We start from the raw sequence: 20299 nt of genomic DNA, 5'->3' as shown, positions 1-20299 counted from the left end.
GGAAAGCTGTGTAAAATATTTGACAAGTTATCTGTAAAGGCACATGCTTACTGAACAGTCATTTATTTTCTATAGTTGTTCTAATTTGTTATATAGCAACGCTAAGGCAATAGTTTGGTCTGTATATAATCAAAATTGTAACAATGTGTTTATTTTAGGAACGACTGTTATGCTATCGTCACAAGACGATATTTGAATAAAACTACAACTCCCAGTATCACCCCTCTACGGCTAGCAAAATGTCCAGAACGATACACAATTTACGAATGGGATGGTCTGACTGTATTTTTAAGTGTATTTGAAAATTGTACATTTGGATTGTCAGTCATTCAGGTCACGACAATCACAAATGTTGAATCCCCACGACACTTGTTCAATGAATGTATTGTTTTTTTTGTGTATACAGACTTAATGTGTACACTACGTCGCCCCGACCAGCACTCCACAGGATAGGCTGCGTTACGTAATCCTAAATACATAAAAGCAGCCATTTATTGTTTCTATACACTATTTGGTGACCCACTATCCTTGTATATGCACTTAACCGCCACAATGTGTGTATTTTGCTAATAAGTGTCAGTTTCCTTGGAGACCAGTTTTTAATAAAAACTTCAACTCCCAGAATCTTCCTTCTACGGCAAGTGAAAGGTTCCAAAAATACACTGTGACACACTTTCGGCACGCTGAGCGTCTCGTGGACGTCGTACCAAAACGGTGGAGCAGGTGGTTTACGGTTCGCCTTGTTGTAACCATTAGCCCGGTGCTACGTGAACCATGGATGCGCATGTCGCCGCCATGTGTGACCAGCTTATCAAGGGTGTGAACGTGACCATGGATGCGGAATCGAGTCAAATATACCGACTGGAGGCCCTAAAGGTAGCGTCGTTATTGGGTGCTAGCTCGTTGCTAGCCGGCTGCCGAACTTGTCATTTATTTGAGAATGATGATTTGTAAAAATGCTTTAGCGTTACAGTGAAGTATAAAGCACTCTCCCAACATTAATGCTGGATGATTAATGTTGCCAAATGAGCTCTGAGTACGTTACAAACTGGGAGTTGTTTCTCAGATGTTTCGAGAGTTAGCCTGTAATGCTAACATCATCAACTACATTCATTCAAACGCTGGCGTCACGTGGGAGGATAAGTCAACTCTAGTTCTATAAACCGGTCGCTATTTTACATAAATCGAAATAAACCATCTAATTTAAGTTGTTGTCCAAAAATGTATGCCATTCAGTTGTAAGAATGCACTGTCTGGTTACTGTAACATGTCTCCTAATATCATTTACCATTGTTGTATTGTCTTTATGACAGTTTTTCGAGGAGTTTAAAGAGAAAAGCCAACTGTGCGTCCCTTGTGGCTTACATTTGGCAGACAAAGCCCAGCCTGCTGTAATCAGGCACTTTGGCTTGCAAATTTTGGAACACGTCATCAAGTGAGTGTCATATTTAACTTTAAGGGATTTTAAGATTTTAATGAGAATAAGCAATTTTTTCCCCCTTGCAGGTTCCGTTGGAACGATATGCACCAACAGGAGAAAATCCAGGTGAAAGACTGCACCATGCAGCTGTTATCAAAAGTGAGTATGATGGGATGGTGTCCTTGTCCTCATATTGTACAGACAAGATCAAAATGTGGGGTGTGGAGTCGTGCCCCCAGTTCTATCTTGTTCTGCCGCCACTGTGTACTTGTGGTATAAATGTAACTGCTGGGCGTTGATCTGACTCCTGTTTGCACTCAGGGCACATATCCGATCCTAGAGGAGGAAAGCTACATCAAAGATGTCCTCTCGCGAGTGGTGGTGGAAATGATCAAGAGGGAATGGCCGCAGAATTGGCCAAATATGCTTAAGGAGATGGAAAGTCTCTCAAGCGAAGGGGTGAGTACAGCGTACAGTACAGTGAATCCTCTCTATTCACGGTTAATAGGGACTGAGCCCTGCCGCTAATGATGCAAATCTGCAAATAATTGATGCCCCCTCAAAAGGGGTTTGTAAGGGTATGTAGATGTCACAGGATGGCGGCAAAGCACTTACAAATGGGGAGGATCATAAAGCATCAACATGAAGCTTCTAGCATGTACAGAATAATAAACCCATTTTACATAAATGACTATTCAGTAGTTAAATATTCTACACAAGGAAACCAACTTCCCATGAGGCTCATTAATGGTACGAGCTAGCCTAAATAACACACTAGCACAAACTGACTGACATCGCACATGGGCAAACAAATACTAGTACTTTATACAAATGGTATTATGTCATCAGACTCACATTTTGGCAATTAAAGTACACAAAATCAATGTTAGGCAGTACAGGCAAATTGTAACGGCAAAGTAAACAACACTTGCTTTTAGTAGCTGCATCGGGAGGGACGCAAAAAGATACTTTTAATTTAACTTTTGGCTGTACACGAGGTGCATTCAAGGACCGCCAACAAAAAAGGACATCTCAAACGCTGACGATAAAACATCAACCACGAAACCTTAATTAGCCTTTCAAGCAATGTTTTCAGTTGTCTGTCGCGGTCTTACGTTACATTATCTCCTGTAATACCATGGATGACTGATGCATCTTTTAGAATAAGTATCACAAAAAAAGCCATAGAAAAAGCAAAACACAACCCTCGCCAGGTCTGCTTAGGCCTAAACGATATGTTGACCCCATGTGACATGATGACGCATGACAGTGCTCCATCTTTTGAAATAAGTGTCACGAAAAAGCGACATGCACGCAGACTTAACTCACCTAATGCTCACTGAACTCAAGTGAACTGTGACACCGTTGTTGTATTGGCAACTTCACGTAGGAGGCCCAGACTGAGCTTGTGATGCTGATCCTGCTGAGGCTGGCGGAGGACGTGATCACCTTCCAGACGTTGCCTCCACAGCGCCGCCGAGACATCCAGCAGACGCTCTCGCAGAACATGGAAAGCATCTTCAGCTTCCTCATGACCATTCTGCACCTAAACATAAAAGAGTACCAAAAACTGGTAAAATAAGATGTTTGAGATAAGCTTTTTAACTTGGAAACGCTGCATTAATGTGACCAATATGTCGAACTCATCTGTTTTATCTAGAAAGGGTCGCCACAGCATGAAATGAAGGTGAGTGATTCTTTTCACTGTCTTCTGTAAATACAGTGGTTCATTGCCTTACAATTTCAATTTGTTCCGTAACTGTAAAAGATAAAATAGCACCCTACAGTATTGTACTTCATAAAAACATAGTCATAATATAAACAAAATCTAAAGAATTAAGAAGGTTGAGTTGAGTTTGTGCGTCATGATTTCATTCTTCAATGCCCATTGGCATTGTGCTCCTTCTGCTGTGCGTGCCTTGGTCTTCAGGGGGCTGACATGCATTAATAACGTGTTTCACAACTAAATGTCACAGTAATGTTTTTTTGCAAAGGATAAAGAATATATTCCTGTGAATATTACAGTACTGTTTATCTACAGCTTGTTGCACTGTTTGTGTTCAAATATTCTTTGCTTAACTGCTGCAACGTTGATGTGAGTTTTGTTAGCCCGTCTGTCATTTTGCAGTGTATGTTAGCATTAAGCTAGCAGAATTTCTACATCAATACCGTTTATGCAGGAGAGCGACGAGGCAGAATGCTAGCTTTACTGGCATTGTAGAATGGCCTTTTTTAATTAAAAAAAAATGACGTTTGACAAACTTTAACGAAAGTGAACGTTGTGTGTTATTATGTCAGGCCAGGGCTCACTGCAGAGTGGCCGTGGCGACGCTGAGCACGCTTGCTGGCTACATCGACTGGGTGTCCCTGTTGTACATCACGTCGGGCAACTGCCGTCTGCTGGAGAGCTTGTGTCTACTGCTGAGCGAGCCGGAGCTGCAGCTGGAGGCGGCCGAGTGCCTCCTCATCGCCATCAGCCGCAGGGTTGGACACGGCGGGGTCTTGTTGCAGATGATTATTACTGAATTTTTGATGCAGCTCGTAACTGTTGTTGTTGTTGATCCATAGGGCAAGCTGGAGGAAAGGAAGCCGTTCATGTTGCTTTTTGATGACGTCGCCATCAATTACATTCTCTCTGCAGCCCAGTGAGTTAACTTGTGATTCTCGGTGTGCTCCCTCTTTCGTGTTTGGCATTGTCTCAACCCGGTGTGTCTGCTTCCAGGTCAGCAGACGGGCCGGCCTCCTCTGAAACACAGTAAGTAGATGGCACGAGGAAGGATGTGTATTTTTCAAATACTTGGCAGCTGATGACTGTGTTCTTGTATTGTAGATCACTTGAGGTGGTGGAGCGACGCTATGTTTTCCTGAAGAGGCTGTGTCAGGTGCTGTGTGCTCTGGGAAGTCAGCTAACCTATCTGGTGGTGCGTTCACAAGTCCTTTTCTAGAATCTTTGAGCACCTGATGGTCTCTCATGGCACACCAATGTGCAGTGAATTGTGGAGGTATAGCCTTGAACCGCTTTCACCATTTCAGCTGTTCTGACTTTTTGTGCGTGGCTAATACGGGGCCCAGCGACGCACCTCGGCCATGCTTGAGTCACCCTTTCCCCACTATATAAGAACTTGAGCGCCATCGTTCACGTAAGCACTTATTCGGTGCAATTGCGACACATAGTTAGCACGCTAGCTATGCCCGCGAAAATACATCTTATTTTCAGATAGTCCACTGGCGTGGTTGCTTTAGAGCGCCTTGTTGTTGTGGCATGGAAAAGCCCTGTGACCACCCGGTGAGATACAGTATATCCCAGCCACCGGAGGCTTTAAGCTTAAATATTTTTGCGGCTCAAACGTGTAATTACGTTCAGGCATAAGAGGAAGATGCTAGATGAAGTAGCATCCATTTTTTTAGTACTGGTATTCAATCTACAGCTGAGCGTGGCGTGGTTTCAGCACATTCAGTGGTTGCTCCCAGTGTTCGAGAGTAAAGAAAACAGCTTGTTTTTTTGTGTGATTTTGAAGCCTTAATTTATATAATTGCTGATTTGTATTTATTCGTTGTTAAATTATTCAGATTTGGCAGCGTTGGCCACAATACTTCACTATGGTCTGTCAAGTTCAGAAGATTATTACTTTATAGGGACTTTAAATGCTATGTTAACATCTCCTCAGGGTTCGGATGCCAAAGTGGACGTTCCTGCGAACCTTAGCAAGTTCTTGGAAGCTGTGTTGGCTTTCTCGACACATTCCAGCCTGGTAAGAGGAAATGAATGGCAAATTATCATTCATACAGTACCACAAACACCTGTATTCGACCTGCAGTTTCCTGTTTTAGTGGCATTGGCAATTCGACTTTTGTACAGTACTCTAGAAGGTTTTTGACTGAATTGAATCCAATTTGTCATCACAGTTTTTGAGGTCGTCCACTCTGTCCACATGGGCGTCTGTCTTCAGACACGAGACTCTCTCCCAAGAGCCCATTGTTGTAGAAATGGCCGTCAAGTACCTCAGATTGTCCATAACCAACCTCGTCAAGGTGAGTGTATTGTCACGTTCAGTGCACTTTGGAGCCAACCCGGATGGGCATTCATGATTTGTCTCTCTTCAGACGGGTTTCCCCTCCAGGAACGATCACCCAAGTTGTCAGTACTCACGTGTGGACTTTGACAGTGATGAGGATTTCAACACATTCTTTAATTGTAAGCCTTTCTTCTGTTGTTATATGAGTAATTGTATCCCCTCTATGATTGTCATGGAATATTTTGGATATCTCTCTTTCGCCACCTTAGCATTCCGGGCGCATCAGGGAGAGGGCGTGAGGTGCGCGTGTCGCCTCGTTCCTTTGGAGGCATTCCAGATGGCCGCCATGTGGCTGCAATACAAGCTTGGCAACAGCAATACCACGCGTATGTACTCGTGCTGACTGGTCGGAGGAATACATTCACTCTTTAATTAGGGTGCTTACGTTCTTGAAAGTGGTAGATTTTTGGATGAAGTTATACCCTACGTTCATGTTTTGTGTTTCACACAATTGCAGGAACCCTGGTGGGATACACTATTTTGTAATTTCGTAGTATCTCCCATAATCTTTCGAGAATGTAGTAAAGAATTTTTTTTTTTTTTTAACTTTAATACTCTTAATCTTCATTTTGTGGGAAGAAATAATACCACGTTTTTTTCCGGGCACTCTGGTTTCCTCCCACATCCCCAAAACATGCGTGGTAGGTTGATTGAGGACTCTAAATCGCCCGTAGGTGTGAAGGTGAGTGCGAATGGTTGTTTGTTTCTATGTGCCCTGCGATTGGCTGGCAACCAGTTCAGGGTGTACCCCGCCTCCTGCCCGATGATAGCTGGGATAGGCTCCAGCATACCCGCGACCCGAGTGAGGAGAAGCGGCTCAGAAATAGGCTCCAGCAGCCCGCGACCCTAGTGGGGATAAGCGGTAAAGAAAATGGATGGATGAAATAATACCATAAGAAATGTCATAATTTTACAAAAATAAAAGCAGAATATTACGAGAAATATCCTACAGTTAAAATTTATTTGGAACGTTACAATTTTTTTCTTGTAGAATTATGACTTCCCATTGTATTACATGATTCTCATAAAATTGTGGCTTTTTTGTAAAATGACAGCTATTTAAAAAAAAAAAAAAAACATTTTGTCTTTGTTCTTGCTCAATTCAAACTTCTCGTAATATTCCAGCTTTTTTTCTTATAAAGTAAATGAGTAAAAGTCATAATGTTGTTGGGCGGGAAAGTCGTAATACTACGAGAAGTACGTATTTTACAAAAATAAATATATTTCCGGTACCACTTATTCCTCGTAGTATTGTGACTTTATTCTTGGGAAATTGACTTTTTGACTCACAAAATCCTCACCCTATTTCTTGTAAAATCCCAACTTTATTCTCAAAATTACGTGTTTCTCATAATGCTATGACTTCTCTCAAATGTATGACTTTATTCTTTCCATACTAAGAGTTGCCTTTTTTCTTGTTATATTCTGACATTATTCTGACAAAAACGTTTTTTCTCAAAAAAATACTACTCTTACTATTTTAACTTTCAATTTAATTACTTGGTTCTCGTATGGCCTCCTTTTGTTAAAAGTACTTACACTAAATATGACCTTTGAAAAGATGGTTAGTGTTGAGGTGTTGCATTTATTCCAATTTATCATCATTTAGCAAGCTACAGTTTGATAAAAGTACAGTGGTACCTTAGCTTACGAGTAACGTGATTTTCGAAATATGAGCTGTTCCTTGACAGGCATTTTATTTTTTGTCACAAGTTAAAAGCTAATTATTTTTTTTGTTACAAGCGCTAGGTGGGTAGGTAGGCTGGTGGCAGCAAACTTCAACAAGCGGCAGTTTGGCAGATTTTGAGCAATTCCTCAAAAAAGAGGCCAAGGATTTTCTTGAAGCTGTTTATTGTCACTCCCAGACTGATATTTGAACACAAACCGTGAAGCAGCGCATGTAGAAAGGCAGTATAATAATACTCACAGGCATACGTTCTTTCTTCTCTAAGAAAAATGACTAATATATTGCAGCTTACTGCACAGTTATGATGTCTTCTTCGTGTATATGTATATGGCGCAATGCTCAGTTCTCACGTTTTCTCCAGCTCAAGGCGAGGGTCTGTGCTCGCTCTTCTCCACGCCAGTGCTGGAGTGGGACGCCGTGACGGTGTTCATGGAGTGCGTGGTTTCTCAGGTCTTGAAGAGCCTCGAGGAGGAGGTAACAGACACAGCTTGTAAACCTGACAGGGCAGTGGACGGCTCAATATTAGCTCAATAGCTTTGAATGTGACCGTGCAGAAGTTGCCCGTGGACGGGAGCATGGAGTTGCTGCAGGCCGTGCTGAGCTACGACACCAAGGAGCCTCTCATCATGTCCTGCGTGCTCACCAACGTGTCCACTCTCTTCCCCTTCGTCAAACACAGACTGCAGTTCCTGCCTCAGGTCCTTTGCAAGGTCAGTCGAGGGTATTGAATGTGCCGTCACTCTGTTCGAAAATTCAAATGCAACAGATGAAATGATATACAGTACTATTGTGATCCCTAAGGGTCTTGTTTCCATCATGGTTGAAATAAGTGTTATAAAAAATGCAAAAAGCGTTAGACAACACAAGGTTTCAAAACAAGGCAATTTAATTAAAAACATTTTTTGAAACAGTTCACAGAGTAACGCACACACATGCATTCTGCTGTGCACCACTGGTGCGGTCACCATTACAATTGATGATAGAACCCGTCACAGGCTCTCTTCAGGGCGCCACAATAATTAAGACAGATATGCCTCTCGGACCACTACGACCTTGCTGCAGTGCTTCATAAGGCGGCCAAGCTGTTTCTCGTCATTCATAGATTTATAAACAAATTGGCAATAGAACGCAGAGTCACTGACAAAGAGGACCTTGACGTTTGTCCTCCACTTCCACTAAGCTGATAGTAACAGGATCATATGCAGATATGATGATCTGGCTATTTTCGGGCAGAATCCACGTGAGTGCGGGAAGTAGTGCGGGAAGTATCACTGGGCCTACTGGACGTATCCCGTACGGTGATCCGGTAGAACAATCCGTGAAATCAGAGAGAGGCAGCCTCAGAAAACAGCGGGGTTCTTTTGGTTAAATGGCCTAAATCACAGCCATCACCATCAAATTAGAATCCAGTTTTGAAGGTTTTCTTTTAGCAGATATTTTATGGTTTAAGCCATAAAATATCTTTAAGCCTAATAATTTATGGTTTAATACCACATGTACAACATGTGTTCCTGCTGACAGATGTTATGCTGGGAGCATCCAGAGAAAATGAAGTCTATACTTTAATTCAACTTTATTTACGAGCTTCGGTGCTGCTGTTTTGGTGAGCAATGCTTTGATCATTCATGAACGATGTTAACCTTCCCTCATCCTTTTTGGCCTTGCAGCTTTTTGAAACTGTTACATTTGAGCCTGTTCAGGAAATGAAGGTACGTCTTCTACACACAGTAATGATCACCACTTTTTCCACAACCTGTAAATTCAATAGCGGAAACCTTCTTTGACACAGGCACCACGCACCCGAGCTGTAAATAACGTGAGGAGGCACGCCTGCTCTGCCATCATCAAGATTTGCCGGGATTACCCGCAGTTCATTTTGGTAATTTAATGGTATCAAAGTTGAAGTTGCAAAGACAAAAATGTGTACAGGTGCATCTCAATAAGGTAGAATATCATTAAAAATGTAATTGACTTTAGTAGTTAAGTTCAAAAAGTTACACTTGTATATTATATAGATTCACTACACACACAGTTAACTATTTCATGAGTTTATTTTTTTTGTCAATTTGATGATTTTGGCTTATAAAATTCACAATCAAGAAATCAAAAAGGATTTTAATGTAGAAATGATGCATTGATTGGCCTTCTGCAAAGTATTTTCTCATGTTTAATGAATGTGTATAATTGGAGTTGTACTTTTTTTAATTGAACTACTTCAATTACTTACATTTTCTACGATATTCTAATTCATTGAGATGCACCTGTACATATATTTACAGTGCATCCGGTAAGTATCCATGGCCATTAAATTTTTCCACATTTTGTTACTGTATGTTGCAGCCATATTCCAAATTGTATTCAATTAATATTTTTCTCTCAAAATTATCCACAGTACACACTATAATGATGTGAATTTTTCAAAACTTTTTTATTTTTAGATTTTCGCATATTTATTATTATTATTAATCAATGAAGAAATTACACAACAAAATGTGAGGTGCTGTGAATTCTTTCTGGATGCACTGCAGCAGTACAGAGTGCTTTATGAGTACCACTAGTTGTCCCCAGGCACCCTCTTTTGGTACCTGAAAGGATTACTGCCTAAGTACAGTTCAGTTATGTTTAACTTTAACCTTAAGAACTGTTTGGTTTTTAAACATTTATTTTGGTACTGGACAAAGCTTTATGTCCTGTCCATTTTAATAGAAGAATTAAGTACAGTTTTTTTTCTGACATTTAAGTGCAATGTTAATGTTTATACTGTGCGTAAAGTTACAGTCGCTTACTTTTTGGGAATGAAACCGGTCTCGTTTTTTAACACTTAGCCTTCTGTGAAGCTAAATTTTAATAGTATTCATGATGGTGGTAGTTGGAGCGCAAAATATTTTTTTGAAGTGGTACTTGGTGTTAAAACTTTGCAAACCACTGCACGACAGTGTATTTATTTTCCTCCTCCCCTTGTCACAGCCTTGTTTCGACATGTTTTACAACCACGTAAAGAAGATGTTCTCCGGCGACGCCACTCTGACGTTCATGGAGAAGAGCGCCCTGATGGAGTCTCTGGTGCTCATCAGCAACGAGTTCAAGGACTTCGAGAAGCAGAAGGCTTTCATAGACGAGCTGCTGGCCTCCGTGATGGCCGACTGGACCTCAGACGCCACGAAGCAGTGAGTTTGAAGTCACTTCCGCTTTAGGCGTGTTTTTGATTTTTAGCGCCACTGTAGCTTTTCGTTGATTGACTGTTGGCTCTGCTTTGCCTCCCAGAGTGCTTTCCAACCCCGTCGTTTTCCTTTCCTTCATCGGAGCCGATCAGGTGGTCAACGAGCAGTGCAAAGAAGTGGATGCAGCAGGCCTCAACAGGGGGAGGGTAAACATCCCTTATTAATAAAGATGAATCCAGATGATTGAAAAATAATTAAATAGAATGTAAATAATTAAACTGTTATTACATCATGATTTCATGCATTAATTCAATGGCCATTGTGCTGCTCCTTCTGGTGTGTGCGCCTCGGCCAACGGGGCATCTGTAATTTTTTTTTCTTTTTTTTGTTTTTATTTCAAATAAGATAATTTTATTATTATTAGTAGTCCCACTATTATAATGATTTGCATTCTTATTATTTAGAATGTGTACACCCACCCCACTATTTTCTTGATAACTATACATACACCAGTTAATTGTCTGTTTCACTGTAATCTGTTAACAATAATACTAATGATAATAAAATCATTAAAATCAATTAATCACCCAGTCATATTATTTTTTTATTGGAAATTAGAACAAGGAAGTCAATCAACAGCAGCATTGCTAATGTTTTCTCTCCAACCTTCTCTCAGTTGGCCTTCTGTTTGAATGCCATGCTGGGCGTGGTGAAGCGGGCACGCTGGCCTGCGGACCTGGAAGCCGCCAAGGCCGGGGGCTTCTTCGTGGGCTATTCGCCGTCCGGAGTTCCCATCTACAGAAACCCCTGCGCTGCCCAGTTTTTAGCCTTCCTCCCCAACCTGCTGGCTCTCATCAGGTACGTGCCAGGGAATCACCAAGCAGCTGGATTAAATAAAGACTGTCACGTTTTTCCTTCATCTCCCCACAGAACTCAAAACAGTTTGTTTACGCCGGAGAACCGAGGTCGCCTGAGTGAGACTTTTACCAGAGTGCACGAGCTGATGGACGGCGAGAGGAATCTGGTTCTCGGTGAGCCTTTTCTTACTTTTTCCCCGAAGCAGTTAAGACATCGTGTTACGCTGGATTTACACTGCTTGTTGTGGAGTGCTTTAAAATAGCACTCCACAATATTGTACTTTATATAAAAACATAGAGTAATAATGTAATTAAATACAATGTAAAGAATGTTTCGTACATCATGATTTCAGACATTCATTGTGCACCTTGGGCAGTGGCCACCAGTGGACAGTATAATCATATATACTTTTGTACACGAAGACGATCAGAATTGCTCACTTAAATGCTGCTTGTTGTGGAATTTTCTGCCACCAAGTAACGCTCACAACGCAAAATTTTGCTCTCAACATACGACAAAAAAACCCGTGAAAAACTACGAAGTCGGATCACTCGTACGTCGAGGTATCACTGTATACTGTAAAAACCCATAAAAATGATTGCTTGAAAAATGCAAAATAGCATGGACGCGAATGATGAACCGTGATATAGAGGGCGAACACTGTATAGGCAATAAATCGGAATTGGGCACTTGGACCTGCATCGTAAATCCTGCCCTAATCTGTCATGTTCTCTAGGTCTGGGTCATCCTATTCAGGATTCATTTGACGCTCCTTCCTTTAAAACAAACCTGGAGCGCATGCAGGGCTTTTTCAGCCAGCTGTACGACAATTGGTAACTAAAGCCTTCCCCACTTTTCAATGTCAGCTACTATATTTGTATAGGCAATTGTACCATCTTTCTCTTCTGTAGCTTCCACATCCTGGGAAATGGAGGGCTTTCCCTGCAGCAGGAATTCTACAACATAGACAGACTGGCTGAAGAAATTTCCGCCTCGGCTTTCTTCTCCCTCGACCACGTGCCGGACCACAGGCTTCGCCCCGTCATTCATATCCTCTTCTGCGATGAGCTACAACTACACGATCTAATAAGCTTCTTCCATTTTCTATAGCGCTTATCCTCAGGGTCTCGGACTGACTTCCCTGGACTGGTCGCAAGCCAGGCGCAGGGCACATATAGAGTATTCAATGACATGCATGTTTTTGGAATGTGAGAGGAGACTGAGAAAACGCACAACGAGAGCATGCGAACTCCACACCCAATGTACAAATGCTGAGATTCGATCCCCGAACCTCCTGTGAGGCAGATGTGCCTAATAAGATTAAATCCAAAAGAAAAAAAAAAACTGTTACAAAGATAAAGACTGAGCCCTGCTGCAAATAGCGAAAATCTGCTAATAATTAACACCTTACCCAAAAGGGGCTTATAATTGCATATAAATGCCACAAGATGGCGGCGCATTCACTTAAAACGGAGACGAGCAGCAACACCATGCATCTGGAACGTACACAATCGTCAACCCATGATACATAAATCATTGTAGTTTTATTTTTCAACACAAACAAACCAATTTCACATGAGGCTCAATAGTTGTAGCGCACTAGCATTTTACGCAAGTGGTATTAAGTCAGTCATATTTTGGCATTTTCACACAACAAATGTTCCGGAATGCAGGTAAATCTTAACAGCAAAGTAGACGGGCTATTACTAGTAGCTGCATCGCAAAGAGAGACCAACAAAACAGGGCATCCATCCACCCATCCATTTTCTTTACCGCTTCTCCTCACTAGGGTCACGGGCTGCTGGAGCCTATCCCAGCTATCTTGTATATATATTAAAAAAACATATATAAATACCATTGGCAGTTATATAATTTATTACTTTGGCCTGAGCACAAAATCAGCCAAGAGGTGAGTTTTTCAATGAAGAATGTAGGTCAAGTTACCCCCCAGCCCCTGTGAATTTGTGGATGTTGAACCGCAAATATGCCAGGGGCAACTACATATTTTATGTACTTAATACGTATTTTAATGTGTCTTTTTGTGAAGAACACAATTCTGATAAGAATCGGACTGATTCCTTAACCACTTGTACGCTTGTTTGTAAGGCAGATGGTGCTGTCGTGTCCCTCGGAATACAATGACAGTCTCCTCTGCCCCCTGCTCGGCCCCCTGTTCAGCTACATTCTGCAGGTTTTATGTTTTACTATCAAGCGCCTTGAAGTTTCTGTGCAGCCAGTTGCTCACTCTCATGACCTTTCCTTTTATTCTTCCTGTAGAGCTTAAACATGAAGTGGCAAGTCATTAACCAAAGGGCGTCTGTCAAGTAAGTGACTGTGTTGGTCGGTGCTGTCACTGAATATTGTATTCTTTTATATCTAATTGTGTTAAAATGTGCGTATTCTGACTTGATCTAGCTTTGTCAAATACATTTGACGCACTTTTTTTTTTTGTCAGTGGTGAGGAAGAGGAGGAGGAAGAGGAGGTACTGTGTCAAGAGAGTCAGGTGACACAGGAGATGTTGGAGGAGCAGCTGGTGCGCATTCTCACCAGGGAGGTGCTGGATTTCATCAGTACGTTTCAGTACTTCCCCTCTTCTACTTGTTTGTTTTTACATTCTGAAAAAATAAGGATGGGCATGATTGACTATGGGGGGGAAAAAACGTTTTTTTCATTTGAAAATTATTTTCAAAAAAACCACACCAAACAAATCAATGAAAAGAAAAGGTAAATTAAATAGATTTAAAAATTTGAAAAACCTTTAAAAATAATTAAAGAATAAATACATTCAAATAATTTTAAAAACATGCTTTGTTGTTATGTTATTTTGTATTAATTTTCAAAAACAAAACAGCAAATCAATAGTAAGGAAAAGTGAATTAGATATGTTCATAAAAATAAAGAAAACCAGAAATAAAAAATAACATTTAAAAACAAATCATCATCGAAAACAATAAAATACAACATGCTTCAGTGGTATTTTCTATTAATTTTCGAAAGCACACTAAAACAACAATGGAAGTCGTGTTTCTGTGTTTTGTCGTGTGTTTTCGTATGGTTTCGTGTTTTTTGTTTTTTGTTTTGGTTTGTTTTGTTGTTTTTGTGCGGTATGTTGTGGTGTATTGTGTGTAATATTTTTGTTTTGGGTGTTAAAATGTAGCTTTTGTGTGTGATGTTTTGTGGGTTTTCTGTGTATTTTTTGTGCCGTTTTTGCATGGTGTGTGTTTGTATGTCTGTTGTTTTTGCCTTGTGGGGTGTCTTTGTATTTTGTTGTGAGTTTGTGTGTATTGTTTTTTTTGTGTAGTGTGGGTTTTGTATATTGTTTTTGTTTTTTGTTTTTTTTGTCTTGTGGGGAGTCTTTTTTTTTGTATTTTGTGTTTTTAATGTAGGGAGTGTTTTGTATGTTTTATTTTTAAATAGTGTTTTGTGTTGTGGATTTTTGTGTTCTATATATGAATTGTTTTGTTTGTTCTGTGTTATGGTGTTTTTTATATTGTGTGTTATGTTATTTCTGTGTTGTGTTGCAGGGTTTCTGTTGTTTTTTTGTGTTATGGTGTGTTTTGTGATGAAATTGTAATGCTTTTTGTTTTCAGCTGTCAGCTGCATTTCACGAAAAGTGCCCGAACCTGCTGCCAATAAGGAGGAAATAGAAGGTGAGAATCATATCTGAGGTGAGAATCATATCTGGAGCAAGGAAAATATTGATACGTTATTGTAAATTAAATATACAATAATGCATATGAGAGAGACCCAAAATTTACTATGAAAAAAAAAAACGATATTATTTGGTCTTTTATATTTTTTAATTAACACACAGATCAATTAATAAGTACTAAGTGTGCTAATTTAAAATGTGCCTTTTGCAGATGAGGACGTGATGATGGATGCAACACAGGCGCCGTCCACCGCCCCGTCTACAGATGAGCTCACTGAGCTTGGGAAAATCCTCATGGATAATGAGGTCAGACCCATGATGTCACACACATGAACAAAACTAGGTTAACTTATTTCAACAAACACTCAATGGTTTTCTTTCTTTCTTCTTTTTTTGGGGGGGGATCTAGAACATCTACATGACCCTGTTGTCCTTCACCTTCACTTCGCTTTCGTGGAAGGATGCCACGTACTGTCACCGCACGGCTTCCATCATCTGCTGGACCCTTCTGCGGCAGGTAGGACGCCCCCCCCCCCCCCCCCCCCCCCCCTCCAGCCCACACAATAATAAAAGTAATGTTAAATGAGTACAAGTGAGCTGTATGATCATTGGAAGAGTTGAATGATTGATACAGCTCCTGTACTGGCTCGTATTGGATTGGGAAGTAATGTGCTAACTTCATTTTCTCTTTATATTTTTCTGTAGCTCTTTGAATTATTACACACAGTTACTATGATGCAACTCTCTTCGCGTGGAGTGGGTAATTCTGTTAAAAGATGATCAGCTCCATTGTTCAATGTGCTGTCTGTCTTTGTGCAGGTGATCGGAGGTAACCTTCTTCCAGAGGCGGTCTCTTGGTTCTTCGTCAGCGTCCTCAAGGGCCTCCAGACGCACGGGCAACACGAGGTCTGCAACGCCAGCCTCTCTCACCTGGCCATGCAAATCTACGACAACCTGGTAAGCCCAAGAGACACACATGCGCACGCTGCGGGCCAACAGTAGGTAGACACTAAGAACTGTTTTCAGTTGATTACATTTAAACAGCACCAACACATCGGGTTTCAAGGCCAGTCTTAGGCCTGGTTCACACTGCACGATGCAGTCGAACCCGATTGGACTGGATCATCGCAGAAAAATGACAGTTGCTGACTTAACCCTGCACACGGAGTAATTGGAGATATGGGTTCCCTGAACAGTGAGACCGTATCGACGCTTGATGCTGTATATGAAGTGTATTGTACTTTATCACATTTAATAAACCATAAAATGTGATTAATAATTAAGGAAGAGGCAGGTTGCTAAAGAGAGTGGACGTGGGCTAGAATATAATTGAGTGGATATATTTTAAGTCTTGCTCGCTCCCATTTGTACCATATGTGTACTTCCTTCCTTCCTCCCTTCCTTGCTCCCTTCCTCCCGGACATTCAGCCTTTCGTCCTATCTTTCATGCATGCTTGTTTGCTTCCTTCCTTCCATCATTCCTGCCATCCTTCTTACTTTCCTTTCTTTCATTGCTTGCTTCCTTCCTTTACTCTTTTGTTCTTTTTCCTTCCTTTGTTTCATATCATCCTTGAGTCCCTCCTTCCTGTCGTCCTGCCTTGCTCACTTCCTCCCTTCTTTGTTGCCTACCTTCCTTCCTTAATTTCATGAAAAAAAGTGTATACAAACGTACCTACTTTAGGCCCACCCTGTACACTAATGTGAAGGACATGTGCGTAACCCGTTCCTGTCCTTTTTCAGCGCCCTCGCTACATGGAGCTGAGGGCAGTGATGAACCAGGTCCCCAACATCAATATGGAGTCTCTGGACCTTTACGACCTCAGGCTGCTGGAGCCCAACTCGCAAAAGGTCGGCGAGAAGAAGAGGAAAGAGCAGTTCAGGAAGCTCATCGCTGGGACTGTTGGGGTAATGTCACATTTGGTCCTTAGGTGGCGGTGTTGCCTAAATGGTACTACACTAGCTCCCGACACTATGGTGCCACAACCCTGTCATTAACTCATTCACTGCCAGGTGTTTTCAAAGCAAGAGTTCCCCATATTTCCAGCCGTACGACAGCGTTTCGACTGATCTTTCAAGACCCATAGAATACTGTTCTGTGACAATAAAAGCAGTGAACATCCCAAAAGAAAGAGCAGACTCTTCCCTTTCAGTTTGTTTCTAGCCTTTTCTGTTCTTTAGTAATCAGCAGTAGAACATAGGTTGGTTTCACCAAAAAACACCCGTTTCTGACCAAAAAGTGGTAAAAAAAGAAAGTGGAAAGTGAAAAGAAATGTCAAGCAGAACAGTGACTTTATGCAATTTTTTTAATTTTTATTTGTGTTTATTTATTTTTTGCTTTTGTGACACTTGAAACTATAAATCAACAAAAGCCAGACTGGGACAGGGCTTTTGATGACAAAATAATAATTTATTTACAGATACACGACTAATAAATGTGCTGTGCGTGACATTGACTCACCGCATGGCTCGAGTTGAACGTCAGTGGGTTTTTCACATCGCAAATGCTCGTAAATTGAAAAACCCTTAAATTGGAGCACTCTTAAGTCAAGGTCCAACTGTATTGCCATTTCCTTATTGTGCAATGTACATAGACTACAAAACAGCAGAACAGTACAACTGAAGCCCATTTTGGGTCCCAGTCCTCAGTTTGAGAAACCCTGCTCTGCAGAGGGCTTCCATTTTCCTGAGAGGAGGAGAAAAAAAAACCCATTCAATTCACTTCTCACTTTTCCCCCGCCAACAGAAAGCTCTGTGCCAGCAGTTCAGGAAAGAGGTCCACATCCGGAATCTTCCGTCACTCTATAAGAAGGTGAAGCCAGACAAGGATGTGCTGAGCAGCAACGAGACGACCGGGCTGACGGCGCTCTTCGGCCCGGAGAATAACGCTTTGTAGGAGGAAGAGAAAGAGGACGCAGGGCAGTGCTTCTCTTATGGACTCAATCGGGGACTCCAGGTGTGCTGCAACCGATATGTCGATAACCTAATAGCATAATTGCCACCAAAGTCATTTTTTCGGAAAACAAAATACATGAAAAATTCAACAAATAAGAAAAGTCCAGTTGCCTCAATTCAACCTTTGCAGATTACCTTGTCCTGGATGACTGAGAATGTACGCAGACTTAAAGAATTTTTGTTTTGTTTTAGTAAGCACATTTATTTTTATTGATATTGGGACAGTTAAAAAGGACTTGGGCAATTATGCTAGTAGGCTAATGATATCTTGTGAACGTCGCGCTGCTGCTTATCATTGTTATTATTACACTGCATTCATTTTTTTTTTCCTCAACCTCATTTCAATGAAGAGTAATATTTGCCCCTCATCCACACTAATCAGCTCAGAAATTTACTTTAGCATCACAATCATTATTGTGGTGTATTGTATTTAAGTAGAAAAACAGAAAGGAGACAATGTTCATGTTTTTTTTTTATTTTTATTTTTTTAATTATTGACTGGAAGAGTTATTTGGTACCTTGTGTAGGAAGTTTCCTATAATGGATGTTTAATGGAAACAGTTTGATAGTGAAATAAGCTTTTCTGTATTGTATATAATGTACAGTACTTGGTATTTGTCACTTCTTATCAGCACCCCAAGTACTATTTTAAGTTGTTATGTTTTCATTGTGCCAAAGTATCATCTTTAAACAAAGCCACATAACACAGAGACTTTCATGTGGTCCAATTGTGAAAAAATAGGAATCAGTTCTACATTCCTGTATTGTCCAAGCAATTGTTTTTAGGTATTGTTATTTTAATTTGATGTGTTCTGCTCTTAAGGAGCTGTGAAAGTAAGGATTAATTTTCTTTTCATTATGTAGATTTAGCACTTTGTATTACTATTTTTAAGTTTCCCTTCACTTTTTTTATGCATGCAGTTCAGGCAGCTCAACTATTGTACCAAAACAAAAAAGGAATAAGTCTCAGACCCTTACAACTTTCACATAAGTCTTCAAAAAAGGACTTCATTTGTCTATGTTGTAATTGTCCATTTAAAAAAACAAAACAAAAACTGCTTGTAACACTAAAATGATCTGTAAAAACAAGGGGGGAAAGTCTTTGTAAAAGTTTAGTGTGGTGGATATTTTTCTTTTAAATAAAAGCTAATCTTGTTAGAATGTGTCTTTTGTCTTCTCGTGTTGAAAATGTATGCATTACATTTTAAACAAAAGTACATTTTTAAATTTAGACAATAGGATAAAAAATATTTTCATGTTCAAGAGGGAAATATTTAAATGAATGTCATTTAATCTGTGAAATGTTGCAGTTTGCAGGTTTTAAATTAAATGATTAGCAGAGAATTCTGGTTAATGAAGAAAAAAAAAAATAGTAGTACTCCAGGTCAGCGGGGGTGCTAGTGTGCTGGACTGGTCACCGGCCAACTGCAGAGCATATATAAACAACCATTCACAGTCACATTTGCTCCTATGGACAATTTAGAGTTGTCAATGAAGCTAACATCCATGTTTTTGGAATGTGGGAAGAAGCTGGAGTACCCGGGGAAAGAGTGGTGCGAAGTCACGCACTTACAGTACCTGAAAAATCTACTCAAGTACAGTATTTGTACTCCATTTTTCTAATTACTTTTACTCTACATTTGAAAACATCCTTTGTTATACTTTGTGAAAATAGGTTTGCGACTTTCTTCAATCTCTACAGATGATCATTTGATGGGGGAAAAAAAAAAAAGATGTAAATGAAGATTACTTTGGCCACCTCTGAACTGCACGCAGGGAGGCCAAAATTGTGAGGCAGATGTGCTAACCACTATTAGATAGATACAAAATAACTTATTGCAGTCATTGTCAAAGTGTGGTACAAGTACCTCTAGTGGTACACGAAAGAATCACTGAATTCGATAGAAATCAAATTTACATTTTAAACAGGCAACAAAATAAACATTAGAATCTACTTTTTCTTTTGCTTTTGCTTGTCCTGTTAGGGGTCGCCACATCGTGTCATGAACGTTGTAATTATGTTTATATGTTAAAAAAAAAGTACAGTACATCTTTTTACTTTTCAAATACAGTACATGTTTAAGTACACTTCAGTTGTATTGAACTTATAGTACAATGCATTTCCATATAATCTTTAACAACTTTGTTTTTCAACATTTAAGTACAATTTCTATTTAAAGTACTTTTTTTTTTCTTTTCTTAAGCATAGTGTTACTATTCAAAACTGCGTGATGTTGCAAAGGGTTTGAATAATAAATATAAGTGGGTGACACCCCTGGTAGTCATGTGGCCCTCCTGATCGGGGTCGTGGCCCGACTACCTTGTGAACCGAATAACAACAACAACAAATATTCAAACTGTGTAATGGTACAGCATCTTAGACTATTAAACATACTTTTTGGGAATAAAACCTCTGCCTCATTTTTTTTTTTTAAATGAACACTTAGGTCTACAACGCTACTGTATTTCAATGTTGGTCGTGGTACTTGGAG

General features: G+C 40.3%; 1 protein-coding gene across 1 annotated transcript; it reads left to right on the top strand.

Annotated features, from left to right (window-relative positions):
* The first annotated feature begins 674 nt into the window (after window positions 1–674).
* Window positions 675–18962, top strand: LOC133409964 (exportin-5). Its single transcript, XM_061690607.1, has 33 exons — window positions 675–876; window positions 1314–1435; window positions 1507–1579; window positions 1742–1879; window positions 2811–2993; window positions 3081–3107; window positions 3719–3904; window positions 3989–4065; window positions 4143–4175; window positions 4251–4341; window positions 5089–5172; window positions 5327–5452; window positions 5525–5615; window positions 5706–5822; window positions 7545–7657; window positions 7738–7893; window positions 8851–8892; window positions 8973–9062; window positions 10151–10350; window positions 10448–10550; window positions 11021–11202; window positions 11275–11375; window positions 11939–12035; window positions 12114–12250; window positions 13296–13393; window positions 13480–13526; window positions 13658–13773; window positions 14794–14853; window positions 15067–15161; window positions 15265–15372; window positions 15675–15812; window positions 16596–16760; window positions 17599–18962. The coding sequence occupies exons 1-33, from the start codon at window positions 775–777 to the stop codon at window positions 17746–17748; spliced, it is 3648 nt and encodes a 1215-aa protein (XP_061546591.1). The 5' UTR covers window positions 675–774; the 3' UTR covers window positions 17749–18962.
* Window positions 18963–20299: the final 1337 nt, after the last annotated feature.

This window comes from Phycodurus eques, chromosome 11, assembly GCF_024500275.1.
Source record: "Phycodurus eques isolate BA_2022a chromosome 11, UOR_Pequ_1.1, whole genome shotgun sequence".
Lineage (NCBI taxonomy): Eukaryota > Metazoa > Chordata > Actinopteri > Syngnathiformes > Syngnathidae > Phycodurus > Phycodurus eques.
Note: the sequence above shows the minus strand (reverse complement) of the source record. Positions and strands in the feature narration are given on the sequence as shown.

Excerpts from the sequence above, each read along its gene's own strand:
- LOC133409964 (XM_061690607.1), top strand. The coding sequence starts at position 775 with ATGGATGCGCATGTCGCCGCCATGTGTGACCAGCTTATCAAGGGTGTG. Across the intron at positions 4,066-4,142 it reads TACATTCTCTCTGCAGCCCA|GTCAGCAGACGGGCCGGCCT; the intron begins GTGAGTTAACTT and ends GTCTGCTTCCAG. Across the intron at positions 10,351-10,447 it reads ACCTCAGACGCCACGAAGCA|AGTGCTTTCCAACCCCGTCG; the intron begins GTGAGTTTGAAG and ends TTTGCCTCCCAG.